The sequence below is a fragment of the Physeter macrocephalus genome, chromosome 15 (genome assembly GCF_002837175.3).
Source record: "Physeter macrocephalus isolate SW-GA chromosome 15, ASM283717v5, whole genome shotgun sequence".
Taxonomy (NCBI): domain Eukaryota; kingdom Metazoa; phylum Chordata; class Mammalia; order Artiodactyla; family Physeteridae; genus Physeter; species Physeter macrocephalus.
The window spans coordinates 80,898,474-80,924,816 of record NC_041228.1 but is presented as its reverse complement, the minus strand read 5'-3'; the positions used below and the strand labels follow the sequence as shown (position 1 = coordinate 80,924,816).

The window sequence follows — 26,343 nt, the reverse complement described above, 5'->3', positions numbered from 1 at the left end:
GGTAAGCGCGGGTCTCATGACCTTACAGGACACTGAAGACTGTGTGCGTCCTGCGGCAACGTATTTACTAGCTTCCCGGTGCCCCAGTCCACCGCAAGGTCCTGGACAGCAAACCCAGGTTAAGCAAACTAGGGTGCGTGCCAATGCCGCGGGGACGACTTGCGGCCACCCGCAGGCCGCCTGCCCTGAGGGCTAAGCCGCGGAGGGGCCTCTGCGCCCCGCCCTCACCCTCACCCCCACCCTGCCCCGAGGCCGCCCTGGAAGCCCCACCTCCGCGTCGTGACCTCCTCCCTGAGGCACGCCTCCAGCGCAGCGCAGTGCGGGGACGTCTTCAGGGCCCTCAGCAGGCCCACGCACACACTGGGGAGGTGGTCCAGCACCGGGAAGTCCCCGACGTTGAAGCCCACGCTCGAGGGCGCACACAGCGTTCTCACCAGGAGCTTCGTAAGGTCTGCGCTGCACGAATCCTTCCCGAGGAGCTGCACAGACACACCCATCGGTCAGCGTCGGGACTTTCACCGCAGTGGACGGCCCAGCAAGCGGCAAGGATGGGGCGGGGCTCAGACAGCACACAGTTCAGGCTCTGCGGTCCCTAGGTCTCCACCGCGTGGACCTGACTGCCGTCACGGCGGGAGAGCACCCGTGGACCACACATGGACGGAGGGCCCGGAGGTGCCCCGGAGAAACCTTCACAGGGTGGCGCCGCGGGCTTCCAGCCCTGGCAGAGGCAGGGCCCGGCGCATAGCAGGCACCGACGGGATGCGGGTCGCAGCCTCACAGACACATTTACAGATGTTGGCTGACGCGCATGTCGTCAGGCAGATGCTGGATCACAGCGCAAAACACAGTAGCCAATAAACATCTAGAAAAACTGTGTCTTTTATCTGCACAGTGAGGATCTGAAGTACATGCAGAGTTTTATCATTATTTTCAAGAAGAGACAACTCCTATGGCAAGGGAAAGTTCTAAGGCGGCCAGAACCACCAGTGGGTAGCCAAGCACAAGGCCCCCATGACCAGGGCAGCGGGCAGGCCTACCTGCCAGCTGTCAGGGGAGGTACCAAGCAGCGTTGTGGAGAACTCCAGGACCCGGACCACCACCGTGCATTTGCTGTAATTGTATCTTTCTCCCTCCTGTGGGCTGGGTCTGTCACCTGCGGCCCCGGCACCAAAGCACTTTTCTGCCGCCGTGATATCATGCAAAGCAATGCTTTCTAAGAAGAACGCCACTGCTTTCCAAAGCGAAGACTGTGTTTCAGCACCTAGAAAAAATTGTATTAAAATGTTAACATACGCTTCCTTCTAAACCCACTAAGATTAATGTAAAGTTCCGTCTTTAAGTATAGGTGTGATACACTTTCAATCAAAATTTTACAGGTTTTAATAAAAGCCGAATAAAACAGCACTTATTTCTTCTCATTTCAAAACACCACCTGAACAGAACTCAACTGCAGACTCATACAGTAAGAACACACCTACGTAAGGTTAGGTCTTGGCTCTCAAACACTACCATGGGACCATAAATTAACATGACCTTTTTGAAGGGCTATTTGCCAAATCCTACTAAAAGCTTGAAAAAACGTGCACACCAATTTCTATCAAAGGTTTAAAAGCTCATATGCTTTGATCCAGCACTGAAATTTTATCCTCGGGAAATAACGGCAGAATTGCAAAGATGTTAATTTTAGCATTGTTTTTAATAATAAAACAATAGGAACAACCTAAATGTCCTTCAGAGGGCAACAAAGAGACACGCCATGGCAGGGGCCTTTAAGCAGGAGGCTGTGACTGACGTTTTATGGGATCAATTTCAGACCAACTCCCAAACGGGTTTCTCCCAAAACTCGCGAGTGTGAGACACGCTCCGCCACAGGAAGGACGGACACGCCGCTCTCCGCTCCGCGATCCGAGCACAGCTCACCGTTCTGGGGTAAAGGCAGGGAGCACGTGACAACAATGGTGCACAAGCCAAGGGAGTGAACAAAGGTGGAGGCTGGTTAGGTCCTCTAGGGTGATGGCTTCCAGGACTTTGTTCTCCTTAGATTTAAGGCGATCAAACTGTCAACTCACAGGTCATTATGTATTTAAAGAATTGGGAGAAAGTGTGTTCAGAACTGCACTCTCAAACGCCAGGTACCTGGAACACGCCAGGTACCTGGAACCCACCAGGCCAGGGGCCGTCTGACTCCTCCCAACCCCGTCACCCTGACAGGCCCGCGAGGGAACGGCAGGCCCGCAGGTCTCACACCGCCCCCGGCAGGAACGGAGGCCCCGCACAAACAATCATGTACAGGGCACGGCCCGTCCCGAGGGCAGGTCTGAAGCCCCGCCCACGGGAGGGGGAGGGGTCCAGGAGAGCGCGGAAGGCTCAGCAGCCGCCCAGAGGCCCTGAAGCCCCAGAGGCCCTGAAGCCCCAGAGGCCCTGAAGCGGAGCGCTGGCCTGGGCCTGGTGCTCCTTCCCGGGGGACGCCACTCCCAGAGCCGGCGCCTGCCCGCGGGGCCGCCGGGGTCCCCAGGGGGCCACAGCCTGCCCGGCACCCACATCCCACCCGCCTGACGTCCTTTGCAGACAACACCCTCGCTACCGCACTACAACAGAGAAGCTCCAGGGACAGAAAGATGCAAGAAAACTAAAGACCCGCTACACAGAGACATGGCACAAGATCAGAGGGCCTGAGGAAAACCTCAGAAGGTTACTTTACGCAAGGGTCACTGAGAACCTGTGAACAGGGCAAGAAAGCAGCACAGACTCCGGGCAGGGAGTCTCCCCACTCTCACTGTGAGCTCGGAGACGCAGGCAGAGCTGAAGAAATGACACCCTGTGATCCTGTCCAACCAAAACCCCACCCATCTTGGCCCTGGCACGGTTCCAGGCAGAGCCGGACGGTGCGGACCCAGGGAGGCTCTACCCACCCAGGAGCTGGGCGGCACCAAGGGTCCCTGCGCCCAGGAAGGTGTTGTAGCACTCCAGCGCAGCCAGCAGCGCGTCCATCCACTGCAGCGCGGCACGCAGGCTGAACGGCCCACGCAGCTGGAGGAGGGTGGGCTGGGAAAGGATGCCGGCTGGCGGATCGCAGGCTCCTCCCCCCTCAAATGCGTTTATGAGGAAGGAAATGCCTTCCTTCTGGATCAGGTCTCTCAGCCACAGGGAAGGGGATCTGTTGCCTTAAAAGAGAAATAAGATTAAACCACACATATAAATCACTTTCATGTAGTTAAAAATCACTTCATCTAATCACTGTACCTAATTACAAACAGCATCTCCCAATAATAAAAAAACAAAAATTATAAGTTTGGTATGTTAAAAATGTAATCAGACCAAAACAAGACAGGCAATATCACAATATTTCAAATATAGTTTCCATAAATGTCCCACATAAACGACCTACCAGTGCACTGAAATTCCAAAATGATCCAGGACAATCTTATTGTAACCGCAGCACTCACAACTTGCTCACTGTACTTACTGGCAAGAAAGTATTTCCACCAAAAGCCATTCTCTTCAGTTTCTTTAAACATTATTAACATAGTCGGACACCACTGGAATACCTATAAACGTCATACTCTTTCTCTTGCCTTTTTTCTTGAAAGTCATCATTGCTTTTTTTAAGGAATAAACACAGAGCAGTCGGACGCTCCAGCCCCTCTGCCTGTGCCGCCGGCGGCCGCGGGGACCAGGCTTCGCCAGCCTGCTTCCTCGTCCACAGTGAGACGCACACAGTATCTACCTCCGAGGTTGTCACCAAGGTGAACTGAAGCAGTTAATATCTGAAAAAGTGCTTAGAATAGCATCTACCACATGGTAAGCGCCGTGCTTATTAAATAAGAGTCAAATGATCTGCTTTTGAAAAGATATTTTTCTTTTAGGTATTAATCATTTTCGAAATTAAAGAAAAAAACATTAAAGTGTATTTTGTATGCTCTGAAATCAGTGGCTGTGAAAAGGCCAAGTCGTTCTGACTCTAATGAAGTTACAGAAGAACCGAAAACAGTAATATATTTCTGATGCCAAAGAAGAACTGGGGACTTCCCTGGTGGCGCAGTGGTTAAGAATCCGTCTGCTGATGCAGGGGATGCGGGTTCGAGCCCCGGTCCGGGAAGATCCCACGTGCCGCAGAGCAACTAAGCCCGTGAGCCACAACTACTGAGCCTGCGCTCTGGAGTCCATGCGCCACAACTACTGAGCCTGCGGTCTAGACCCTGTGAGCCACAGCTACCGAGGCCCGCGCGCCTAGAGCCCGTGCTCCGCGACAGGAGAAGCCACCGCAATGAGAAGCCCACGCACTGCAACGAAGAATAGCCCCTGCTCGCCACAACTAGAGAAAGCCTGTGCGCAGCAACAGAGACCCAATGCAGCCAAAAATAAATAAATTAATTAATTTTTTTTTAAAAAAAAGAAAATTTTTTTTTTTTTAACTGTGTCAAAAAATACCTCTCACAAGCTATATAAGTAAAAGATTAGTCCCATGTCTTCAGGGTTTGTTCTAGGAAGAAATAGTAAACATTCCATTATTTTCACTACGAAGAAACGAAGAAAACTGTTAACCATGAGTGAAGACTACCACATTTAAATTCTGCGCCGAGTGCTGCAGCTTAAGAGCAGCAGAAGAGGACGTGCAGAGAGGGGGGACCCGCGAAGACAGGTCTAGAGGGAAGCAAGACAGGTTGAGGACGGGGGGGGGGTGGCGCCTCCCCACCGTGAGGTGGTCTCTGTCTCTCTGCCTCGCCACCCAACCCGCCCCCGCTCCCCGGTGTCGGCATCGGAAGGCCCTGACACGCAGCGGGGAGAAACCTGCACCTGTCATGACGTCCCATGGATCTGGGTGTCCACATACCCGGCCCGACCACACACAGGGCACTACTGCAGGACACGGGACCTTAAAAATCACAGGGGCAAAGACAAGGACGAGGGCAAACACCCACTGGAAGACACAGAAGAGGTGAGTCATGGTGGTAGCAGGGCAAGGTTCCCAGCACTCAGCACCCTGTGCTTATTAACAAAGACCATTCTGAGAGGTAGAGCCCTACTACTTCACTGAAAGTATACGAGGTCCCTGTAGCAGGCAGCTAGGAAGAAGAGCAGTGGAAACGTCTGCGATCAGCCAAGCTGACGCCGCTGGACATCCCGGGGCCTGCAGCAAGCAGTCCTACCTCAGAAGAGTCTGGGCCTCAGTTTCCTTTAAAAATAAGGAGATGATGCCCTGCCCTCCATCCCATCCACTCTTCACTGACTTCGTTGTGAGAAGGACAACATGTAAAACAAACTTGTTAACTGAAAGCAGCTAAGCATATATAAAATACTAATAATGTTTTTAAAACAATTCTCTAAATTAAAGAACACAAACATACATTTCTACCATATACATAAAATTATAGTAGAGTAGATAATACATACTATGTATTTATATAGTATACGTAACACATAGTATGAATACAATCACAACATACAGTATGTAGAATATATAGTATTTAACATAACGCATTCCACGGTATACATGATATTCGAGCATAACAAATGCAGCACCCTTCTAAGTCTCAGAATGACATGCAGTCATTTCCACCTCTTGCCCCTGAAGCAGCCGCACAGAGGCCCTCCACGCCCGTTGCTCAAGAGAACCAGCTCACGGTCCGTTGTGCGCCGGCACCTCCTCACCCAGAGGCACACGCCCCAGCATGTCCTGGTTCGGGACGAGTGCCCGGTGCACATGAAGGGGAGCCAGGGCCTGAGTCTGTCCTGCAGCACAGCTTCCCCACACCTGAGCTACCGAACCCCACACCTGAGCTACCAATACGTTTATTCCTGAGAAATTTAGAAATTATCTCAAGTCTCTTAAGTACAGTTTAATGGTTTAGTACAGTAACTACTGAAAAGCATAGGTCCATCGCTTTCCTTTAATACCAAATGATCTGAGATCATTCAGACTTAGGAGTCTGGCAATTCCTTATTAATTACAGGCCGAAATAAAACAACTGCATTACTTCATTAACTATTTTTTTTTAATATAAGTGGTTTTTTTAAAATGTATATTTGGCTGCGTTGAGTCTGCTGCTGCACGTGGCTTCCTCTAGTTGTGGCGAGCGGGGGCTACTCTTTGTTGCGGAAATAACTTGCTTTAAGTTGATAGACTGAATTTATATTTTTTATTTTTAAAATAAATTTATTTATTTATTTTTGGCTGCGTTGGGTCTTTGTTGCTTCACGCGGGCTTTCTCTCCAGTTGCAGCAAGCAGGGGCTACTCTTCATTGTGGTGCGCGGTTTTCTCATTGTGGTGGCTTGTCTTGTGGAGCATGGGCTCTAGGTACGTGGGCTTCAGTAGTTGCAGTGTGCAGGCTCAGTAGTTGCAGTATGCTGGCCCTGGAACATGCGGGTTTCAGTAGTTGTGGCGCATGGCTTAGTAGTTGTGGCACGTGGGCTTAGTTGCTCTGCGGCATGTGGGATCTTCCCAGACCAGGGCTCGAACCCGTGTCCCCTGCACTGGCAGGCAGATTCTTAACCACTGCGGCACCAGGGAAGTCCCGCTTTATTAACTATTAATAAGATTTCTAAACCTTGACTGAACATCGTGTTAACTACTATGGTCATCCAATCCTTCCTTCTTTCTCTGAAGTGGGACAGAAAAGCAAAGATGCTGTGGAATAAAAGGTACTAGGAAATTCTAAGGTCACCTCTTCTGTATCGTCTAACATCAAAACAGCATTTTTTTCTTTCCTTCTATAAATCTTTGAGAAATGTACAGCCATAATTTATCACCTGTCTTACAAATGATCTGTAATGATTATTTTTTGTACTTATTCTTTGTATTTATTAGAACGTACTGATTTTTTGTATTTATTAGACCACGTTACATTTATCTAAATAATGGAAATATCATGTTTTATATAAGTGCGTCTCTAAACTACTGGCAAAAGTCATTTATAGGGCATAAAGACCATCATACCTGGCAACAAAGGAACAAACTTATAGAAGAGTTCTATGGATTTGTGTCGACATTCTGTCTGGGGCCTCCCACAACTGGCGAAAAGCCACTGGACCACATCCGATAAACACAAGGGTGCCGTAGGTGGAAAGCCTCTGCATGGAGAATACACTGTATTTAATATTCACACCCCAACATTCAGCATTTAGCTGACCCCAGAGTCTAAAAACCATAAATTCAATTTTGCTACCCTGATACATGAAGAAACCATATTTAAAGGCATTCAATTTATTTTTAGTGTAGTATCATTAGAATACAATCGAAACGTCACAGGCAAAATAGGTCCTAAATGCTGCTTACCTTTTATTTTTTTAATTGAGGGGAAAATTTTAAAGCATTTCTTAAAAGATCAGCACCAAGTATTTTCATGTTTCCTTTTCAATGCACTTTAAAAGGAAAGGGGGTTTAAGTTCTGAAGTAGTGCTTCTCAAACTGTGGTCCCTGGACCAGCTCCATCAGTATTAGCTTGGCAGAAGGGCAACTTCTCAGCCCCACCCTAACCTGCTGAAGCCAGTTCCAGAGCAAGGCCCAGCGACCTGTACGCATGGAGCCAGACCTCAAGGTAATTCTGCTGCTCAAGTGTGAGCATGAATGGCCCGGAGAGATGTCATACTCAGCCGCAGGATCTGGAAGAATCCATCGTAAAACCACAGAGGGAGGATCAATGTCCGGTCTACAGGCTATGCTTCTGCAGAGTGGTGGGCGCCAGCAGACACCAGAGCCCCCAGACCCCTGCACACACCTGGGGGAAGAGGCATGGCACACCCGCACCCCATCTGAGAAAGAGACCTTGCCGGGATGGACATGGGGGCAAAGACTGGAAACCACTGGGCAATAAGCCAGCCTTGGTTTTGAGTAGCTTCGTTTCATAATCTGTAACCTCATTCTGTCAAAATCCTACTATTTCAATACTTTAGTTCTTACATTTCAAACCCACTCCATAACAAACAGCTCATGCATATTCCAAGCAAATAATTCCACACCAAATTCGTATTCAAAATTAGTGCAGACAAATGTCTCAGTTACAAAACTGATTTTCAAATTGTATCCACTATCCCAACCAAGATGACACCTTAAACAAAGCACTTTCAAGCATAAAGCTTTTAAGTTACTTTGGAAAATTGACTCTTTGTACTTTCACAAATTCCTCCTAGATTCTCCTATGTTAACTGAGAATTAGTTTTATGTTCGGGGGAAAGAAAAAGAAAAAGGAAGCAACATCACCTACCGGGGACAGCGTCGCTTTTTTGCTTCGTTTAAAGAAACGTGCTTCTTCTCGACGATGCGCCCCAGGTGATCGATAGCATCGCAGCACTGCCGAACTGTACCTGCTCGCAACACAAACAGAGACCGCTGAAGGAGGTCTACAGCTGATCATCGTTAACAAAGTAGTACCACAGGCTTATTGGCCTAGCTTTGTAATTAAAAAGGCGATTTTACAAAAGAGTATTTTTCATCCCTCAAAATACAACACTGCACATCCAAATACAAAACCCATGTTTAAGACCGCAGGACAGCAAAGCACAGCCCTGCGTACAGGTCTGAGATGGAAGGGCTCTGCAGGTGTTACAAAACCCACAAAGCAGGCCAGAGCCCGTGCACCCCGCTGAAGGCTATTATTTCAGGGGGTCAGTTCCTTGACCCGCACTTTTCTCATGTAGGTTAAACTATATTATAGTTAATAATACAGCCACTGCAGGAGGAGAAGAGAAATAAAAGAGTAAAACCATCTACAGGCATCTAGGGTTATTCAGGAAAGGGGCCTCACACAGCCTATTGTGACCTCTGTTACCAAGGACGTTTTCTTCCTACGCTTTTTAACTATGGCAGTGATCTTAAAAGAGTAAAGTTGCACTTGTTGAGAAAATTCACCCATATGTGATGTTAAGATACGGCAATTGTAAGCTAACGGCGGCTGACGGCAGGACTGAATTTGAAGAGTTTTGCCATCAGTAGGGCTATCACCGTGGAGGGTAACAGAGGTTCAATCTGTCAAAAAATGAGAGACACCACCATCTGGCAAGTGAGAGGGGGTCTCCACGGCACCCGCTGCGAGAGCCACATCAGGGTCCACGCGCCCCGGGCCAGACCCCCATGCAGACTGAGCGGGGAGACCACCCAGAAGCCTTCCAGCCCCAGAACTCCTGGATGGTCCTGACAGCTTCCGGACAGAATTTAACTGCAAAGACGATCATTTATTACTCTCTTTGCCACTTCCGCCTATTTCTGACTTAGTATTTTAAAATGACGTCTTCATTACTGTCAAAATAGCCTTATTACAATCTTGTAAGGAAACCTACTTTCTACCTTCCAGCTGTCATTAGTGAATTCAGAGACAAGGGCCAGCTTTCTTCAGCTCGTGCCAGCTGTGCGCTTTCACTGGAGCTTCAGAGCAGGGCTGCCCCACCTGCCCTGGCCAGGATCCCTGACCGGCCAGGGGTCAAGCTGAGTGGACGCCAGCGGACACGGCAAGTCGTAGAGGAGGCACTGAAGCCTCTTGTACCAAGCGGGTTTGAGGCAGCAGAGGGCCCCACCTCCCCTTCACTTATCACCCTAAACGGGGATGTGAGAAGACAGCACCTTACGAGGGGGTGACCCAGGCCCCCCCATGGACAAGCTCGCTGCGCACACACAGGAAGCCCGAATGGGACCTACCCAAGGACCTCTCATCCGCATGTGCCAAGGCCAGGCTTTCCACGTATGTAACCAAGGCTTCAAACACAAACTGTTCTACCAGAGACTCTTCCTCCCTGCAAAATAAAGAATATTGAGCCTTATCTGAGAAGACAATAAAACAGAAACAATGAAGGAAAAAAGTTATGTTATTAAAGAATACATACCTTAATGAAATTTGTCTCTAAAAACGCCTCAAATGTTTTAAAACATAGAACAACCTAAAACACTTCTGAAAGAAGAAAACCTGGTCAAAGACAGACCCAAGAGGCATGGGCTTTTTACTATTACAAGCACCCTCCTCCACCTGTGGACCTGCTCACAGCACATAACGTAAAACCTAAAGCCACTGTTCTGACCACACTCCACACACCTCATCAAAATTACATGTAGCAGGCCCTCCCTGGAGGCGCAGTGGTTGAGAGTCCGCCTGCCGATGCAGGGGACGCGGGTTCGTGCCCCGGTCCGGGAGGATCCCACATGCCGCGGAGCGGCTGGGCCCGTGAGCCAGGGCCGCTGGGCCTGCGCGTCCGGAGCCTGTGCTCTGCAACGGGAGAGGCCGCAGCGGTGAGAGGCCCGCGTACCGCAAAAAAAAAAAAAAAAAAAATTTACATGTAGAAGAAAAGAAGACCCGGTACTACGTTCACATTTTTTTAAATAAAGGAATTTTAAAAGTTCTCTACCTGTCCAAAAGTAAGTCGACATCCACAGTCATCTCTGGGCCTTTTACAAGCATATCCACCACATGTGAACGACGACCAATGCCTGTGGACCATCCACTGGCGTCACACTCACGGGCCGGCCACGGGCACGGGCCAGACTCTCCCCGGAAAACCTGCTCCTCAGCAGCACAGGACAGTGAATGACTAAGCACGCGAGGCCAGGCAGGGACACTAAGGCTCACGGGCGCTCTGGCTGCGTGACCACGTGCGGGGCCGCTGCTCCACCTGAGAGGTGGTGACTTCCTGAAACAGGACCAGAGTGAGGAGCCAGCAGGCGCCGGAGGGTGGGGAGGGCTTAGAACAAGACCGCACACCACTGCTTGCCTTGGGAGGACTATCACCCTGATTTTTTAAATCTGAACCCTAGAAGGGGACCCACAAGATCCACGTGTCCGCCATGACACCCCACCACACACCCAGATGTGACGCTGACACTAAAGGGCATCACGCCGTGGGCCATGAAGGCAGATGGAGCACAGGAGTCGGAGCAAGGGGCCAAGGCTCACCTGGAAGAGCGATGTGCGGCCAGACCACAGAAGGTGGGGCTGGGGTCAGAGTCCCAGGCTGGCTACAGTAGCCTGTATCTTAGATGCCAAAACCACTTGAAGTAGCGAGGAGGAAATGACATGACCAAATGATACTCCAAATCCACGATTCCCAAGGAAAGCTCTCCAAAACAGTTCATGAGCTTGCAGGATGGAAGCACCCGAACTTGTACTTATATCACTCAACACACAAGCCCTCAAACACAGTTCCCTCGGGCATCATTTCTCAAAGCCACCCGGAATGTAGTCCAGCAAATCCGAGCGTCCGAGAAAGACAGCAACAGGGGAAAGGGAACAAGGCCCAACAGGAGGCGGGGGGAGCGCACGGGCGCACAGTCGGGTCAGACAGGGTGGGCAAGTGGGGCGGAGAGGAGCTCTCCACCCCGACAGACCCAGAGGAGCCGGGCCCAACGACCCCCTGCGTGACGCTGCCCGCCAGCCCAGGTTCAGCCTGGACTGCCGACGGAGCTGGCTGACCCCACGAGAGAATTCTGCTCTGACCTGCTCCTGACACCCACGTCAGGCCCCTGGGGTCTGAGAAGCAGAAACCAAAGGGCAGTCCACATTCTTGGACGGTACTTCTCCCCGATGTCAGTTGTGGGTCCACTTCACACATTTCTAGAGAGCTCGGCTTCCCGGGACTAATGATGGACTTTGTCAACCTAATTCCTTGGACCAGGCTCCTGTCCTCTCAGAGAAGCTGAAGCCAGTCTCTGTTCAGCAGAGTTTACCAGGATCCTTTACCTGACAGTGAAAACACTGACCCAACCTTACCTGGCTGTGTCTATGCCTAACAGCTGCTTTCCAAAACCAAGAGCACACCGATTAGGGTACATACCAATAGACAGAGAATGAAGCAAAAAAGCAAAGCAAGGGAACAAGTAACATCAAAGTCAGGAGAAGGATTAACTTAGGGCAGGGCAGATCTAAAATATTGATAATGCTCGATTTCTAAACCTAGGTGGTCAATATGCAGGAACTTCTGTTACTATTATTATTATACAAACTTTACACATTTTAGGGTTTTCAAATGGAGGTATAACTCATATACGTTGTATCAGTTTCAGGCATACAACATAACAATTCGATATTTGTACATGTTACAAAATCATCACTGCAAGCCTAGTTAACATCAGTCACCACATCTACTTACAAAATGTTTGCCTTGTGATAAGAACTTTTAATATCTTCTCTCTCAGCAACTTCCATATATAGGATACAGTGTTATTAACTGTAGTCATCATGCTGTGCGTTACACATCACCAGGACTTACTTCTTTTATAACTTAAAGTTTGTAGCTTTTGATCTCCTTCACCCATTTCTCTGAGCCCCCAGCCCCTGGCTTTGGCAACCACCAATCTGTTCTCTGTATCTATGAGCTTGTTTGTTTGTTGTTGTTGTTTACAATTTCATATATAAGTGAGATCATACAGTATTTGTCTTATTCTGTCTTATTTTACTTTGCATAATGCCCTCTAGGTCCATCCATGCTGTCACAAATGGCAAGAGCTGAGTAATATTCGCGTGTGTGTGTGTGTGTGTGTGTGTGTGTATCAGATCTTCTATATCCATTCATCTCTCAATAGGCACTTAGGTTGATTCCATGTCTTGGCTATTACAAATAATGCTGCAATGAACATTGGGGGTGCATAAATCTTCTCAAATTAGTGTTTTCATTTTTTTCAGATAAATACCCAGGAGTGGAATTGCTGGATCGTATGGTAGTTCTATTTTTAATTTTTTGAGGAACCTCCACACTATTTTCCACAGTGGCTACACAAATTTACATTCCCATCAGCAGTGCACGAGGATTCCCTTTTCTCCACACCCTCACCAGCATTTGGTATTTGTAGACTTTTTGATGATGGCCATTCTGACCAGTGTGAGGTGATACCTCATTGTGGTTTTGATCTGCATTTCCCTGATGATTAGTGATGTTAAGCATCTTTTCACATACCTGTTGGCCATTTCTATGTCTATTTCAGGAAAATGTCTTGTCAGATATTCTGCTCATTTTTTTAATCAGATTTTTTGCCATTGAGCTCTATATATATTTTGGATATTAACCCTTTATTAGATATATGATTTGCAACTATATTCTCCCATTCAGTAGGTTGCCTTTTCATTTTGTTGACCGTTTGCTGTGCAGAAGTTTTTAGTTGGATGTAATCCCACTTGTTTATTTTTGCTTTTGGTGTCACATTCAAAAAATCATCCCTAAGACCTATGTCAGGAAGCTTACCAGACCTATGTCAGGGACCTTATCACCTATGTTTTCTTCTAGGAGTTTTATGGTTTCAGGTCTTAACGTTCAAATCTTTACTCCATTTTGAGTTAGTTTTTGTGAATGGTGTTAAGACAGGGGTCCAGTTCTCCCAACACCATTTATTGAAGAGACTGTCTTTCTCCACTGTGTATTCCTGGCTCCTCTGTCATAAAATTAACTGACCATATGTGTGTGGGTTTATTTATGGGCATTCTGTTCTGTTCCAATGATCTATGTGAGTGTATTTCTGCCAACACCATGTTGTTTTGATTACTATAACTTTGTATAGTAGTTGGAAATCAGGAAGCATGGTGCTTCCAGCCTTGTTCTTTTTCAAGACTGCTTTGACTTTTCAGGGTCTTTGTGGTTCCATACAAATTTTAGGACTGTCTGCCCTATTTCTGTGAAAAAAGCCATTGGAATTTTGATAGGGATTGCACTGAATCTGAAGATTGCTTTGGGTAGGATGGAAATTTTAACGATATTAATTCTTCCAATCCATGAGCACAGAATATCTATTTATTTGTGTCTTCTTCAATTTCTGTCATCAATATCTTACAGTTGTCAGTGTACAGGTCTTTCACCCCCTTGGTTAAATTTATCCCTAGGTATTTTATTTATTCCTCTTGATACAGCTGTAAATGTGATTGTTTTCTTTTTTTTTTTTGGCTGCATTGGGTCTTCTTTGTTGCTGCACGCGGGCTTTCTCTAGTTGCGGTGAGCGGGGACTATTCTCCATTGCGGTGCGCAGGCTTCTCATTGCAGTGGCTTCTCTTGTTGCAGAGCATAGGCTGTAGGCATGCAGGTTTCAGTAGTTGCAGCACGCAGGCCCTAGAGCACACAGGCTTCAGCAGTTGCGGCTCACGGGCTCTAGAGCACAGGCTCAGTAGTTGTGGCGCACAGGCTTAGTTGCTCCACAGCATGTGGGATCTTCCCGGACCAGGGCTCAAACCCGTGTCCCCTGCATTGGCAGGTGGATTCTTAACCACTGTGTCACTGGGGAAGTCCTGAGATTGTTTTCTTAATTTCATTTTCTGATTGTTCATTATGAGTACATAGACAGGCAACAGAACTTTTGTATACTGATTTTGTATCCTGCAATTTTACTGAGTTTATTAGTTTTTTTTTTTGAGTTTATTAGTTTTAACAGTTTTATTGGTGAAGTCTTTAGGGTTTTCCATCTGTAATATCATGTCATCTGCAAATAGTGACAGTTTTACATGTTTTTAAACATTCTTCTATACACACAGGTTTCACAATTTAAAAAACTAAAAAGAAAAAACGTATCAAAATACCAAGGGCATTTTTCACAGAACTAGAATACTTTTAAATTTTGTATGGAAATACAAAAGACACCAAATAGCCAAAACAATCTTGAGAAAGAATAACAGAGCTGGAGGAATCACGCTCGCTGACTTCAAACTATACCGTACGGTAATACGAAAAAAAAAAAAAAAACTATACCGTACGGTAATCAAAACAGCATGGTATTAGCACAAAACAGATGTACAGATCAATGGAACAGAGTAGAGAGCCCAGAAATAAGCCCATGCACTTATGGTCAATTAATCTATGACAAAGGAGGCAAGAATATACAATGCAGAAAAGACAGTCTCTTCAATAACTGGTGCTGGGAAAACCGGACAGCTACATGTAGAAGAATGAAATTGGAACATTCATTCTCTAACGGCATACAAAAAAATAAACTCAAAATGGATTAAACACCTAAACGTATGACTGGAAACCTTAAAACTCCTAGAAGAAAACACAGGCAGAACACTCTCTGACATAAATTGTAGCAATATTTTCTGTCTCCTGAAGCAAAGAAAACAAAAGCAAAAAGAAACAAAGGAGGCCTAATTTAACCTAAAAACTTCTGCACAGCAAAGGAAACCATCAACAAAACAAAATGACAACCTACTGAATAGGAGAAAATATCTGCAAATGATAAGATGAATACAGGGCTGATATCCAAAATATACAAACAGCTCGAACGTCTCAGTATCAAAAAAACAAAGACCTGAATAGACATTTTTGCAAAGAAGACACACAGATAGCCAACAGGCACAGGAAAAGATGCTCAACATCGTTAATCATCAGGGAAGTACAATCAAGACCACAATGGCATATCACCTCACACGTGGCAGATGACTATCACCAAAAAGACCACAAATAACAAGTACTGGCGAGGATGTGGAGAAAAGTGCACCTCGTGCACTGTGCAATGGAATGTAAATTAGTGCAGCCACTGTGGAGAACAGTGTGGAGATTCCTCAAAAAACTAAAAATAGAGCTACCATACAACCCAGCAATTCCACTCCTGGGTATTTATCCAAAAAACCCAAAAACACTTATTTGAAAAACTACATGCACCCCACTGTTCATAGCAGCACTATTCACAATTGCTAAGACATGGAAACAACCTAAGTGTCCAGCAACAGATGAATGGATAAAGAAGATGTGGTAAGGGACTTCCCTGGCAGTCCAGTGGTTAGGACTCCATGCTTCCACTGCAGGGGGCACAGGTTAGATCCCTGGTCAGGCCAAAGAAAAAAATAAATAAATAAAAGATGTGGTAAATATATACAATGAATGTTACTCAGCCATAAAAAAGAATGAAATAATTCCATGTGCAGCTACATGGATGGACCTACAGAGTATTATGCTTAGTGAAATACACCAGATGAATACTGTATGCTACCACTTGTATGAGAACTCTAAAAAATAAAACAAACATATGTATATTACAAAACAGAACCAGACTCACAGATATAAAGAACAAATGAGTGGTTACCAGAGGGAAGGAGGAGGGGCAAAATAGGGGTAGGGGACTTAGAGACACAAACTACTCTGCATAAAACAGATAAGCAACAAGGATATAATGTACAACACAGGAAAACAGCCAATATTTTATAATAACTATAAATGGAGCATAACCTTGAAAAATTGTGAATCACTACACTGTATACCTGAAACATACATTTTACATCAACTATAGCTCAATTAAAAAAATCAACACAGTGGCTTCAAACTCCAGTCGATTTTCATACAAACGTGCACATGCCCACACACACACAGAGACAGATTCCTATCCATCCAGCTATCCTCTCTCTATCCATCTACCACCGATCTATCCATCCATCCAAAATCTATCTACTTATCATCCACCTACCTCTCCAACCATCATCCGCCCATCCATCCATCTATCCACCCATCCATCATCCACCATCTATCCACCCATCCATCCATTCATCCATCCACCCATCCATCATCCATGCATTCAGCATCCATCCATCCATCATCCATCCATCTATCCACCCATCCATCATCCACCCATCCATCATCCATCCATCTATCCACCCATCCATCATCCACCCATCCATCATCCATCCATCTATCCACCCATCCATCCAACTAAAATCTATCTACTTATCATCCACCTACCTCTCCATCCATCATCCATCCCTTCATCATCCCTCCACCATCCATCATCCATCCATCTATCCACCCATCCATCATCTACCATCTATTCACCCATCCATCTATCCACCCATCCATCATCCACCATCTATCCACCCATCCATCCATCCATCCATCATCCATCCATCTATCCATCCATCCATCATCCACCCATCCATCATCCACCCATCCATCATCCACCCATCCATCATCCACCCATCCATCATCCACCCATCCATCATCCACCCATCCATCATCCACCCATCCATCATCCACCCATCCATCATCCACCCATCCATCATCCACCCATCCATCATCCACCCATCCATCATCCACCCATCCATCATCCACCCATCCATCATCCACCCATCCATCATCCACCCATCCATCATCCACCATCTATCCACCCATCCATCATCCATCCATCATCCACCCATCCATCATCCACCCATCCATCATCCATCCATCATCCACCCATCCATCATCCATCCAACTAAAATCTATCTACATATCATCCACTTACCTCTCCATCCATCATCCATCCCTCCATCATCCATCCATCATCTCTCTTATTTTCACAACTGCTCTCCTCATCACTATCCCAACTGCCATTTCCTGAGAGAAGCTATTCTGACCAAATGAGGTCAGATTCCTCATTATAAGGTTCCTTAGTAATCATGTACCACTACTTAATTTTTTTTTTTCCCATGCTGCACAGTAGTGGGATCTTAGTTCCCCAACCAGGTATTGAACCCAGGCAGCCGGCAATGAAAGCGCAGTGTCTTAACCACCGGACCACCAGGGAATTCCCTGTACCGCTACTTAAAAGCACTAATTCCAGCTACAAATTTTACCTTTATCTCTGTGATTGGTTGAATATTATCTACCTGTCTCTTTTAAATGCAACCCTCATGAAGGGCTACATCTTTGTATCTCCAGCATTCGGCACGGTTCCTGGCACATAACAGTCTGACCTAGCAAACAGTACTAAATGAACAAACAAACAAACACTACTACAACCTGAGGTCAGGGACTATCTTGTCCTTGGACTGTGAAACCACCCTGTCACTGGTGTCCTGGCCCTCAGACCCACTCCCCACACAGCTACTGGCAGGTGAATTTTGGGAGGAGCCTAACCGTGCCACTCCCTGCTCCCACTATCCAGGACTGGCCGTCTCTGGAAGTGGCCTTCACATCTTAACTCCACAAAGAGAGGCTCCTGGCCAGTCTCATTTCACTCCCTTCCAAACCTCAAGCACCACAGCAAGGAGTAGAAAATGACTTCGTCTCCTTACATACTGTCCTCTTATCTCTGCCCTGTCCCTCTGACCTGAAATGCTTGGGCCAGTTTCCACTCATCCCCTAAGCCTCATCCCAAGTATAAATGGTACAGGAAGCCACGACGTACAGGAGGCCAGGAGGTACAGGAAGCCAGGAGGTACAGGAGGCCAAAAGTACAGGAGGCCAGGAGGTACAGGAAACCTCCCCTAACCTACTCAAACCATGTCAGACACTCCTCTTCTGTGCTTCAAAAGACTGTGTATTATGGCTTTTGTTGCACTTCCCAGACTGTGTACTATTATGCTTCAATGTAGATCTCAACACGTTCTGAGCCTCTTCCTGAATGCAAACATCATTTTAATTCATTATTTAATCCCCAGAAAATAGCACAGCATCCAGCATGTTAACTATTTACTAAATGCTTGATATATTACATGGATACATAAACAGTGAGTCACTTTACAAAATCACTATTGAAAATTTAAAGATCTTAGACCGCATGCCATAACGAAAAGATCCCACAGGCCCCAACAAAGATCCCATTTGCTGCAACTAAGACCCGACACAGCCAAATAAAGAAAAGGAAAATAAATAAATATTTTTTTTAAAAAAAAGAAAATTTAAAGATCTTTACACTCTTCCCTGTCAGGTAACTTACGCACCTGAATTCCCTGTAGATATTATTAAAAGCAAGTGATGCTCCCAGTCTCTTGAAAGCATTGGGGTGAAGTGCAAAGCTGTACAGTCGCTTGAAAAGTGATTTGGTGTTTACTGGACTGTTTTCCTGCTGCTGCGGTGTTGTCTGCTTAATGGACCATTTGAGGAATTCTTGAATACACTGACCACAAAAATCTCTTAAAGTACTGTCAAAGGGGTCCACAATTCCATCCTGAAACAAAGCATAAAATGACAACTGAATACCTTGGTCTGCCTCTGAGCATAACTGAAGTATGTTATGAAAACTAATTTAGAGCACTATTAAGGAAAAAAACAGACACTAGTCAAACCAGTCTGACTGTCTAGAATCTAGACTCCAATAACAAATTCCTTTTGACATAATGAAAAGTTTCTTCTAAACAAATTAAGAAACTGAAAAATACATGAAAAAAAGAGAATACTTTAATTGTACAGCAATAAAGCAGACTTTCCTTCCCCTGAAGAAACACAATGATTATATCCTGAAAACTTCTGTTGTTGATTCTACCTCATAACATTATCTGAAATGCTTTATTTATTGAGGATAAATAGATAAGACCCTTGCAAGTTTCAAGGAAGCTGTAAGGCTACACAAAGAAAAATCATAGAGATGTGGTTCTAAAAGTAGAACTTTCTATCAGAGCAGTCTCCAGAAACGGTCAGTCTCTAAATACCTGAATAAACAGCTAAGGAAATTTGAGTGCTTTTGTTTCTCTCTTAGATCCACACAGGAAAAGTTTAACTTGAGAAAGTACACGGAAACTGAAATAAGGGGATTCTTTCTAACATGCCTGGTTCCTTGCTACATGCAAAATCTTTGATCACAGTGTGAATTAGAATTCACGGAGGTGATGGTAATGCACTGCGGAAACGGGCAGAGGAGTGGAGAGCAGGGACACAAGTGCGCTGGAGCGCACCAGCCTCCTCCTCCGCCTTTTCTTTTCTTTCCGTAAACTCTCTCATGTTACGTTTCCATTCCCACCTGGTTTTGTCCTGAAGCCCTGATTTAAGCTACCTTCAAGGATCAAAAGGGGAAAAGGAACAGCTAAGATAGAAACTTTAGAACAGAAACATTAGAATAAATCCGTCTGAATGAAATAGGCCACAAGTTAAATTTAATTAAATGGGTCTGTCATAGGCAGGTTTCACACTAGATACTGCAGGGAATTAAACCACAGGTACAATGACGTCATCATCCTCATTACAAATGCTCAGTAACTCCCACTGCCCACAAGTGTCAGCCAGTCAGGCAACCGCCGAGAGGGAAAGGAGCTGTGTTAGTAACTACACACAACAGGGGCAACAGGGCTGGCCTGGGCAAACTGCAACGGACAGTGGCCCTACATGCAATGACACACCTCATTTCAAACTTAACAGAAAGTGACCCACAGATTCAAACAAATCAGTCTGCAAAAACATGGGATTAAAGGATGTTTGTTTGCACAAACTTGCTATGTGTTCAACTGGGCATTTTTTTTTTAAATGTATGTATCTATTTTTGGCTGCGTTGGGTCTTTGTCGCTGCGCGCGGGCTTTCTCTAGTTGCGGCGAGAGGGGGCTACTCTTCCTTGCGGTGCACGGGCTTCTCCTTGCCATGGCTTCTCTTGTTGCAGAGCACGGGCTCTAGGTGCGCGGGCTTCAGTAGTTCTGGCTTGCGGGCTCAGTAGCTGTGGCTCGTGGGCTCTAGAGCGCAGGCTCAGCAGTTGTGGTGCACGGGCTTAGTTGCTCTGTGGCACGTGGGATATTCCTGGACCAGGGCTCGAACCCATGTCCCCTGCACTGGCAGGTGGATTCTTAACCACTGCGCCACCAGGGAAGTCCCTCAACGGTGCACGGGCTCCTCCTTGCCATGGCTTCTCTTGTTGCAGAGCACGGGCTCTAGGTGCGCGGGCTTCAGTAGTTCTGGCTTGCGGGCTCAGTAGCTGTGGCTCGTGGGCTCTAGAGCGCAGGCTCAGCAGTTGTGGTGCACGGGCTTAGTTGCTCTGTGGCACGTGGGATATTCCTGGACCAGGGCTCGAACCCATGTCCCCTGCACTGGCAGGTGGATTCTTAACCACTGCGCCACCAGGGAAGTCCCTCAACTGAGGATTTTGATTCCAAAGTCAGTATATGCCAAAACAAAAGTATATGTTGAAATAATAGGTAAATATCAATTAAGATGATATTTAAAGAAATCAAATGTGGTTATTTGCACGAGTTCAGAATATTAAAATCAAATCAGTGTGGAAAGACAGTAAGGCTTCAGCCGACCTCACTGCCTCTGCCCGCAGTGAGCCAGGGACCCCACCCTAACAATTCCACCTCTGCTGTCTCAGGACAGTTCTATGTACATGGTGAACTGCGATGTCTAGGGGTTTTGAGTTGCTGAATCTGAATGCAGGAGAAAACAGGACCAGCTCAAAAAATTCCTTTTACTGTGAACTGGTACACCATAGTTTAAAAAAAAAAAAAAGAGGGTACTGCAACTCTGATACAAGTCCAAGAACATACTTATTCACCCTTTCCACCCTCAACACACACACACACACACACACACACACACACAGAGCCTTAATGTAGATGAAGTTTGTCAAATTTATAACCATCCTCCCAAAAGGAACAAAACAAAAACATCTATTTGCTTGTAGCTATTTAAAAGTATCACTTAATAAACATAGCACCTTGTTCATTAAATGCCATCTCACCAAAACAAAAGAAAAAAGATGATCCAATCTAGCTAGATGTTACATTTTGATACCTTGACAGGTAGCTTTTCTTAAAGTTCTGAGTATTGATCTCATATAACCAGTTGATGGGAACAGCAGGAAAAGAAACATTACTCACCAGTATTGTTTCTAGTAAGGCAACAGTGTCCTGACTCTCAAATTTCTTATTGTTGGTGAACCAGTGAATCAGCTGCATAACTAGAGGTTCATACAGTTGCCTCGGCACCTGAAGGAGTGATAACATCAGAATTTATTTTTTTCATGTAAATTTTATATCAGAGAGAGTTCCATTTATACGACAGGAGCAAAATTCAGCATGATACTACTGTGGTTATATTAGTTTCCTTCTCTAGTTAAATTCTGTGACGAACATGGTCTAACTTCTTCCTAAGAGTCCGGCAAAGAAAAATACGCATCCCAAAACTTACTGTTCCTCTAACGAGGAGGGCAATTAGGGTCGGCAGTGATGGTTTTTATCATTCATCCTGATTAACCTGATCCTGAGCTGAACAGAAGGCATTCTGTTCACACCCCCGTGGGGACAAAGCAGAAGCCAGGTCAGGGTCCTCTGCATGCAGCCTTGCAGGCTGTATCACAGAACAAGAGGAGAAGAGGCACCTCCCACTCCCGCTGCCGAAAGAAGGGAAACTGGTCTTTACTCCTTGGAGATGCGGGTTCTCACCCTAACCTTCTCAAATGTAAATACAGCCTCTCCAGGGCCCAGAGAGCCCTGTGGGTGTCTGGCTCCTACAATCCAGGGTGGCTCCCAGGCCTGGAGAGAAGTTTTACTGTCCTTTTGAATCAGAGCAATTTCCTGAGACAAATGGTTATGCATCTAACCCTCACTCTCTATAAAGAGTAAATGTTCACACGTTCACAGCCCGAGTGAAGGGGAACATTCCCGATTCTTCATGTCTCACAAGGCTGGCCCTACAGGAACACTGAGAAATCCAGGGCAGTTCTACTTCCCCGCTGATGCTCAGCTTAAGAACAAAGCACGTGATACGGACACCACATCAAAAATCACGTGAGGATGTCCCTGGCAGTCCAGTGGAGGACCACGTACTTCCACTGCAGGCAGTGTGGTTCCATCCCTGGTCAGGGAACTAGGATCCCACATAATGCTTGCTGCGGCCAAAAAATAAAATAAAATTTAAAAATTAAAAAATAAAAAACAAAAATCACGTGAAATGTCTGGGGCTCAGACTAAACAACAAGTTCTCTAGCACCCGGGTATTTCTCCAAAAAATATCTTTCTAAACTTTGAAGCAACTTTTAGACTTAATCAAAGTAAAAGAATCTTACCTTTCAGTTTGGAAATTTAACCTGGTCTTTAAGCATCACTTTTTTTTTTCCCCAAAAGAATTATTTTGTATTCTTAGAACATAAATTATACATATGTACACACATACCATTTATAGAAAATATAGAAAACCATCCAACTACAATCCTACATCCAAAAGGTAACCACTGTTAACATTCAAAACCACTGTTAACTCAGTATATCTTATTTATGCTCATTTAAATATATGTATACATGTGTGTAAAAATATACACTTTTGTAACCACTTTTCTGCCCCTCAATTTTGAATACTTTTCATGTAAATACATAAGCTATATCAATATCTTTATTAGATGCCTGCTATCTCATATATGGATAAACCATGATCCAGTTACCCAATCCCGTTGCTAGAAATGCAGTATTTCTAGTTTATGTCTGTCTTACACACACCACTCTGAACACCTCTCTGGACAAGGGCTGCTGTCCACACTCCCACCTGCCAGGACTCACAAGCCCCTTTCCCCACAAGCCTGGCAGCACTAAACACTCCCAATTTTTAAAATATTTGACAACTGCTGCAATCCATACCATTTTACTTTGCATTTCCTTGTTAACTAAAAAGGCTGAATATTTAAAACATATTTAATTGGCCCTATGTACTTCTTTGTTCACGAGCTGCCCATTTTTGTTCTTTATCCATTTGCCCATTTAAAATCTTATTATCTTCAGCACAATGTGGGAAAAAAAATTTCCCTACATCATGTGTATGTCAAAACTGTGGCTTCTGTGCCATTCAGTGGTTTTAAATACTTATAAAGTCAGAACTGTCAATACACTAACAGTTTTCTTCCACAGATCTCCCTTCAATACCTTGTATGAAAATTTCCCTTTCTACACAAACTGTATGGAAAGACACCTATAGTGTAATGATAAAATCCACCCAGGTAGCAGAAATCACATTTTACATAAAAGAAAGCATTTTTGAATGCTATAATCCTTTTTATCTGTAAAACAAAATTTATATGTATGCTTATAAAAATTTATATAAAATTTATACGTATGCTATGTTTTACAAAGATCTAGGAGTATTTTCACCAAACTTTCGGCAGAGGATACAGTGGCTTTTCCTGAGGAATAATGGTGGGAAAGGGGTGATGACATGGAGGTTCACTTTTAGCATCATATGTTTCTATATTAACTAGTATATTTTACCAATGAAAAAGACCATCCCAATCCAAAGATACACACAGACATGCTGTAATTAATCACATTTTTCTATAATATTTTTAGAGTTTATTTTTCCTTCTAAATCTTTTTAATTTGAAATTAACCTCTCATATATTAGTCAAATGCTATAACAGAATTTATTAAATGTTCCATTTCTCACTAACTTAAAAAGCCCCTTTTACCACACATACAATATTTATGTGTACACATGGGTCCACTTGCCAACTGCCAGACAGTCCCACTGACATAGCTGGGCACAAGTTCAACCCCATTATAATTAACGTGGCTTCTTCTTAATGTCTGTTAGGGGCAAGACACCCTTCAGTACCTGACCCTGCCAAACTTTTTCTTGGTTAGGCTCCAGGAATAATTCTTCCAGATTACTTTTGACGTTCAAAATGAAATTAATTCCGGGATTTTTGCTGGAACGATACCAAACTTACTGAACGATGTGGAAAGAGCTCGAATTTTTTCAATATTGATTCTTTTTTTTTCTGGCCATGCCACCCACCCCGACCAGGGATCAAACCCAGGCTACCTGCGGTGGAAGCACCAAGTCCTAACCACTGGACTGCCAGGGAATTCCCTCAATATTGATTCTTCAGGTACACATCACTTTCATTTTATATTCATAAAATATATGTTTGCCTGGCATATTAAAGTTTATTCCTAGCCGTTTTATTTTACTTGATTTTATTTTTTACACTGCGCCATGCAGCTTGCGGGATCTCAGTTCCCCAACCAGGGACTGAACCTGGGCCACAGCAGTGAAAGCCCAGAATCCTACCCACTAGGCCATGAGGGAACTCCCCCAGACATTTTATTATGATTACATTTTTTGATGCTGTTATGAACGCTATGTTGTAAACATATTTCCCAAGTGGTCAATGCTACAACAGAATATGAGACATATTAGAACACTGATAGATGAGAATTCTATTTTGTAATTCATCACCTTCCTCCTTTATTAATTCTTAGATTTATCAGTTGATACTCTGGGCTTTCCATATTTTTTTAAAACTATATTCAAAATAATATTTTTTTTCCTTCCTTTCTCCGATGTCCCTGACCTCAGGGACAGACCTCAAGGCCTGATGAGACCCAGAGGCTAACCAGTGCAAATAACTTACGAAACACAGACGAAGCCATTCTGAGCAACCACTCCACGCACCGGCCCTGCTCCGGGTCGGGGCTGGAGGTGCCTGTGAACAGGCCACGCCATGTCTCACCCCAGCACCCGCCTCAGCCAAAGCACAAGGCAGCATCACCGAGTCATGGCAGGGCAGGATTTGGCTGTGATATTCAGGTAAACATTCTTCATCATTTTTTTAAAGACAAAATTAAACTACTCCTGATTTACCAAAACAAAATACCTTCTTGGCCTACATGAAGAGAAACGCTGCTTATGAAACCTATTTCTGTGGTAAATTTCCAGTTTTACCCCCAAATCCTATTTAATCATGGTGCAACTTAAGGCACTGCTGGATTGTATTCATTCACATATATACTGAAGGATAGTCCATCTATATTTATAAGTGAGTTCTTCATTTAGTTTCCTTCTTTATGTGTGCACCCTTATATCAGGGTTCTGCCAACTTCATAAAATAAAGAATCTGAACGTCTTCCGTGTCCCAGAAGCAAAGGAGAATTCTGTCCAAAAAGCCAAGAGGAAGCGATGACCTGCTGACATCTCCAAGCGCCCCCGACTGCTGGCCACGGCCCCTCCTCTCTTCTTCACCCCTACGTGACAGAGCTGGTAGCAAAATCAGCCTTAGGGGCTAGACTCTCGTAATTAATTCCTAATTACTTAATTAATTACTCTCCTAACTTAATTCCTTAGGGCCTATCCCTGAGGAATTAAGCCAGGGTCGGAAGGGCAGCAGCCAGGCAGCAGGTTTTCAAAGACCCCAGAGTGGTCTCAATGTTCAGCAAGCTTTGACCATCACTGAACTAGACAGGACTTTTTAAAAAAATTTTGAAACTGTTTCAGATTCAAAGTCATGCACTTACCTGATCTACATCACATGCCAGTCGAAGCAGCACAGGAAAAGTGCGCTTATAGAGCTGGTACATGGGTGGGGGGCCCAGGCCACTGTCAGGCATCTGAGTGGCTTTTCCCAGCATAAACATGACAATGCTGTGCAGAAGTTCACAGGCCGCAACCTGAAACAGGCCAGGGGGCCAACAAAGGTTAAGAGCATTTTGAAATGCTACACAATGTAGCCCTTTAAAAAGGAAAACTTCTGCAGCAGATAACTATCCCACCCAAAAATAAATGAACTGGAAGTGGCACTTCTTGTTGTATAAAATTCATGCTTCCGTTCACTTTGATCTGGAGCCAACAGTGAAGAACTGAGATTTAAAAGATTTAGACATCAGGAGATGTCATAAGAAATGTATTTCTATGCTGCCGTATCACAGAACTCTGCTTCATGTGTTAGCACGTTTTCAACTATCACTATCAGTAAATATATATATATATATATATATATATATATATATATATATAT

General features: G+C 45.0%; 1 protein-coding gene across 1 annotated transcript in view; it reads right to left on the bottom strand.

Annotated features, from left to right (window-relative positions):
* PRKDC (protein kinase, DNA-activated, catalytic subunit) overlaps positions 1 to 26,343 on the bottom strand; it is a 164,736-nt gene that overhangs the window by 96,459 nt on the left and 41,934 nt on the right. Inside the window, exons 25-33 of the mRNA XM_024127082.2 lie at positions 25,844 to 25,996; positions 21,443 to 21,550; positions 18,586 to 18,812; positions 9,633 to 9,727; positions 8,206 to 8,305; positions 6,939 to 7,072; positions 2,913 to 3,164; positions 1,038 to 1,261; positions 271 to 479 (exon numbers count right to left, since the gene is read on the bottom strand). Coding sequence (XP_023982850.1) covers positions 271 to 479; positions 1,038 to 1,261; positions 2,913 to 3,164; positions 6,939 to 7,072; positions 8,206 to 8,305; positions 9,633 to 9,727; positions 18,586 to 18,812; positions 21,443 to 21,550; positions 25,844 to 25,996 — 1,502 coding nt within the window. The remainder of the gene's footprint in view (positions 1 to 270; positions 480 to 1,037; positions 1,262 to 2,912; positions 3,165 to 6,938; positions 7,073 to 8,205; positions 8,306 to 9,632; positions 9,728 to 18,585; positions 18,813 to 21,442; positions 21,551 to 25,843; positions 25,997 to 26,343) is intronic.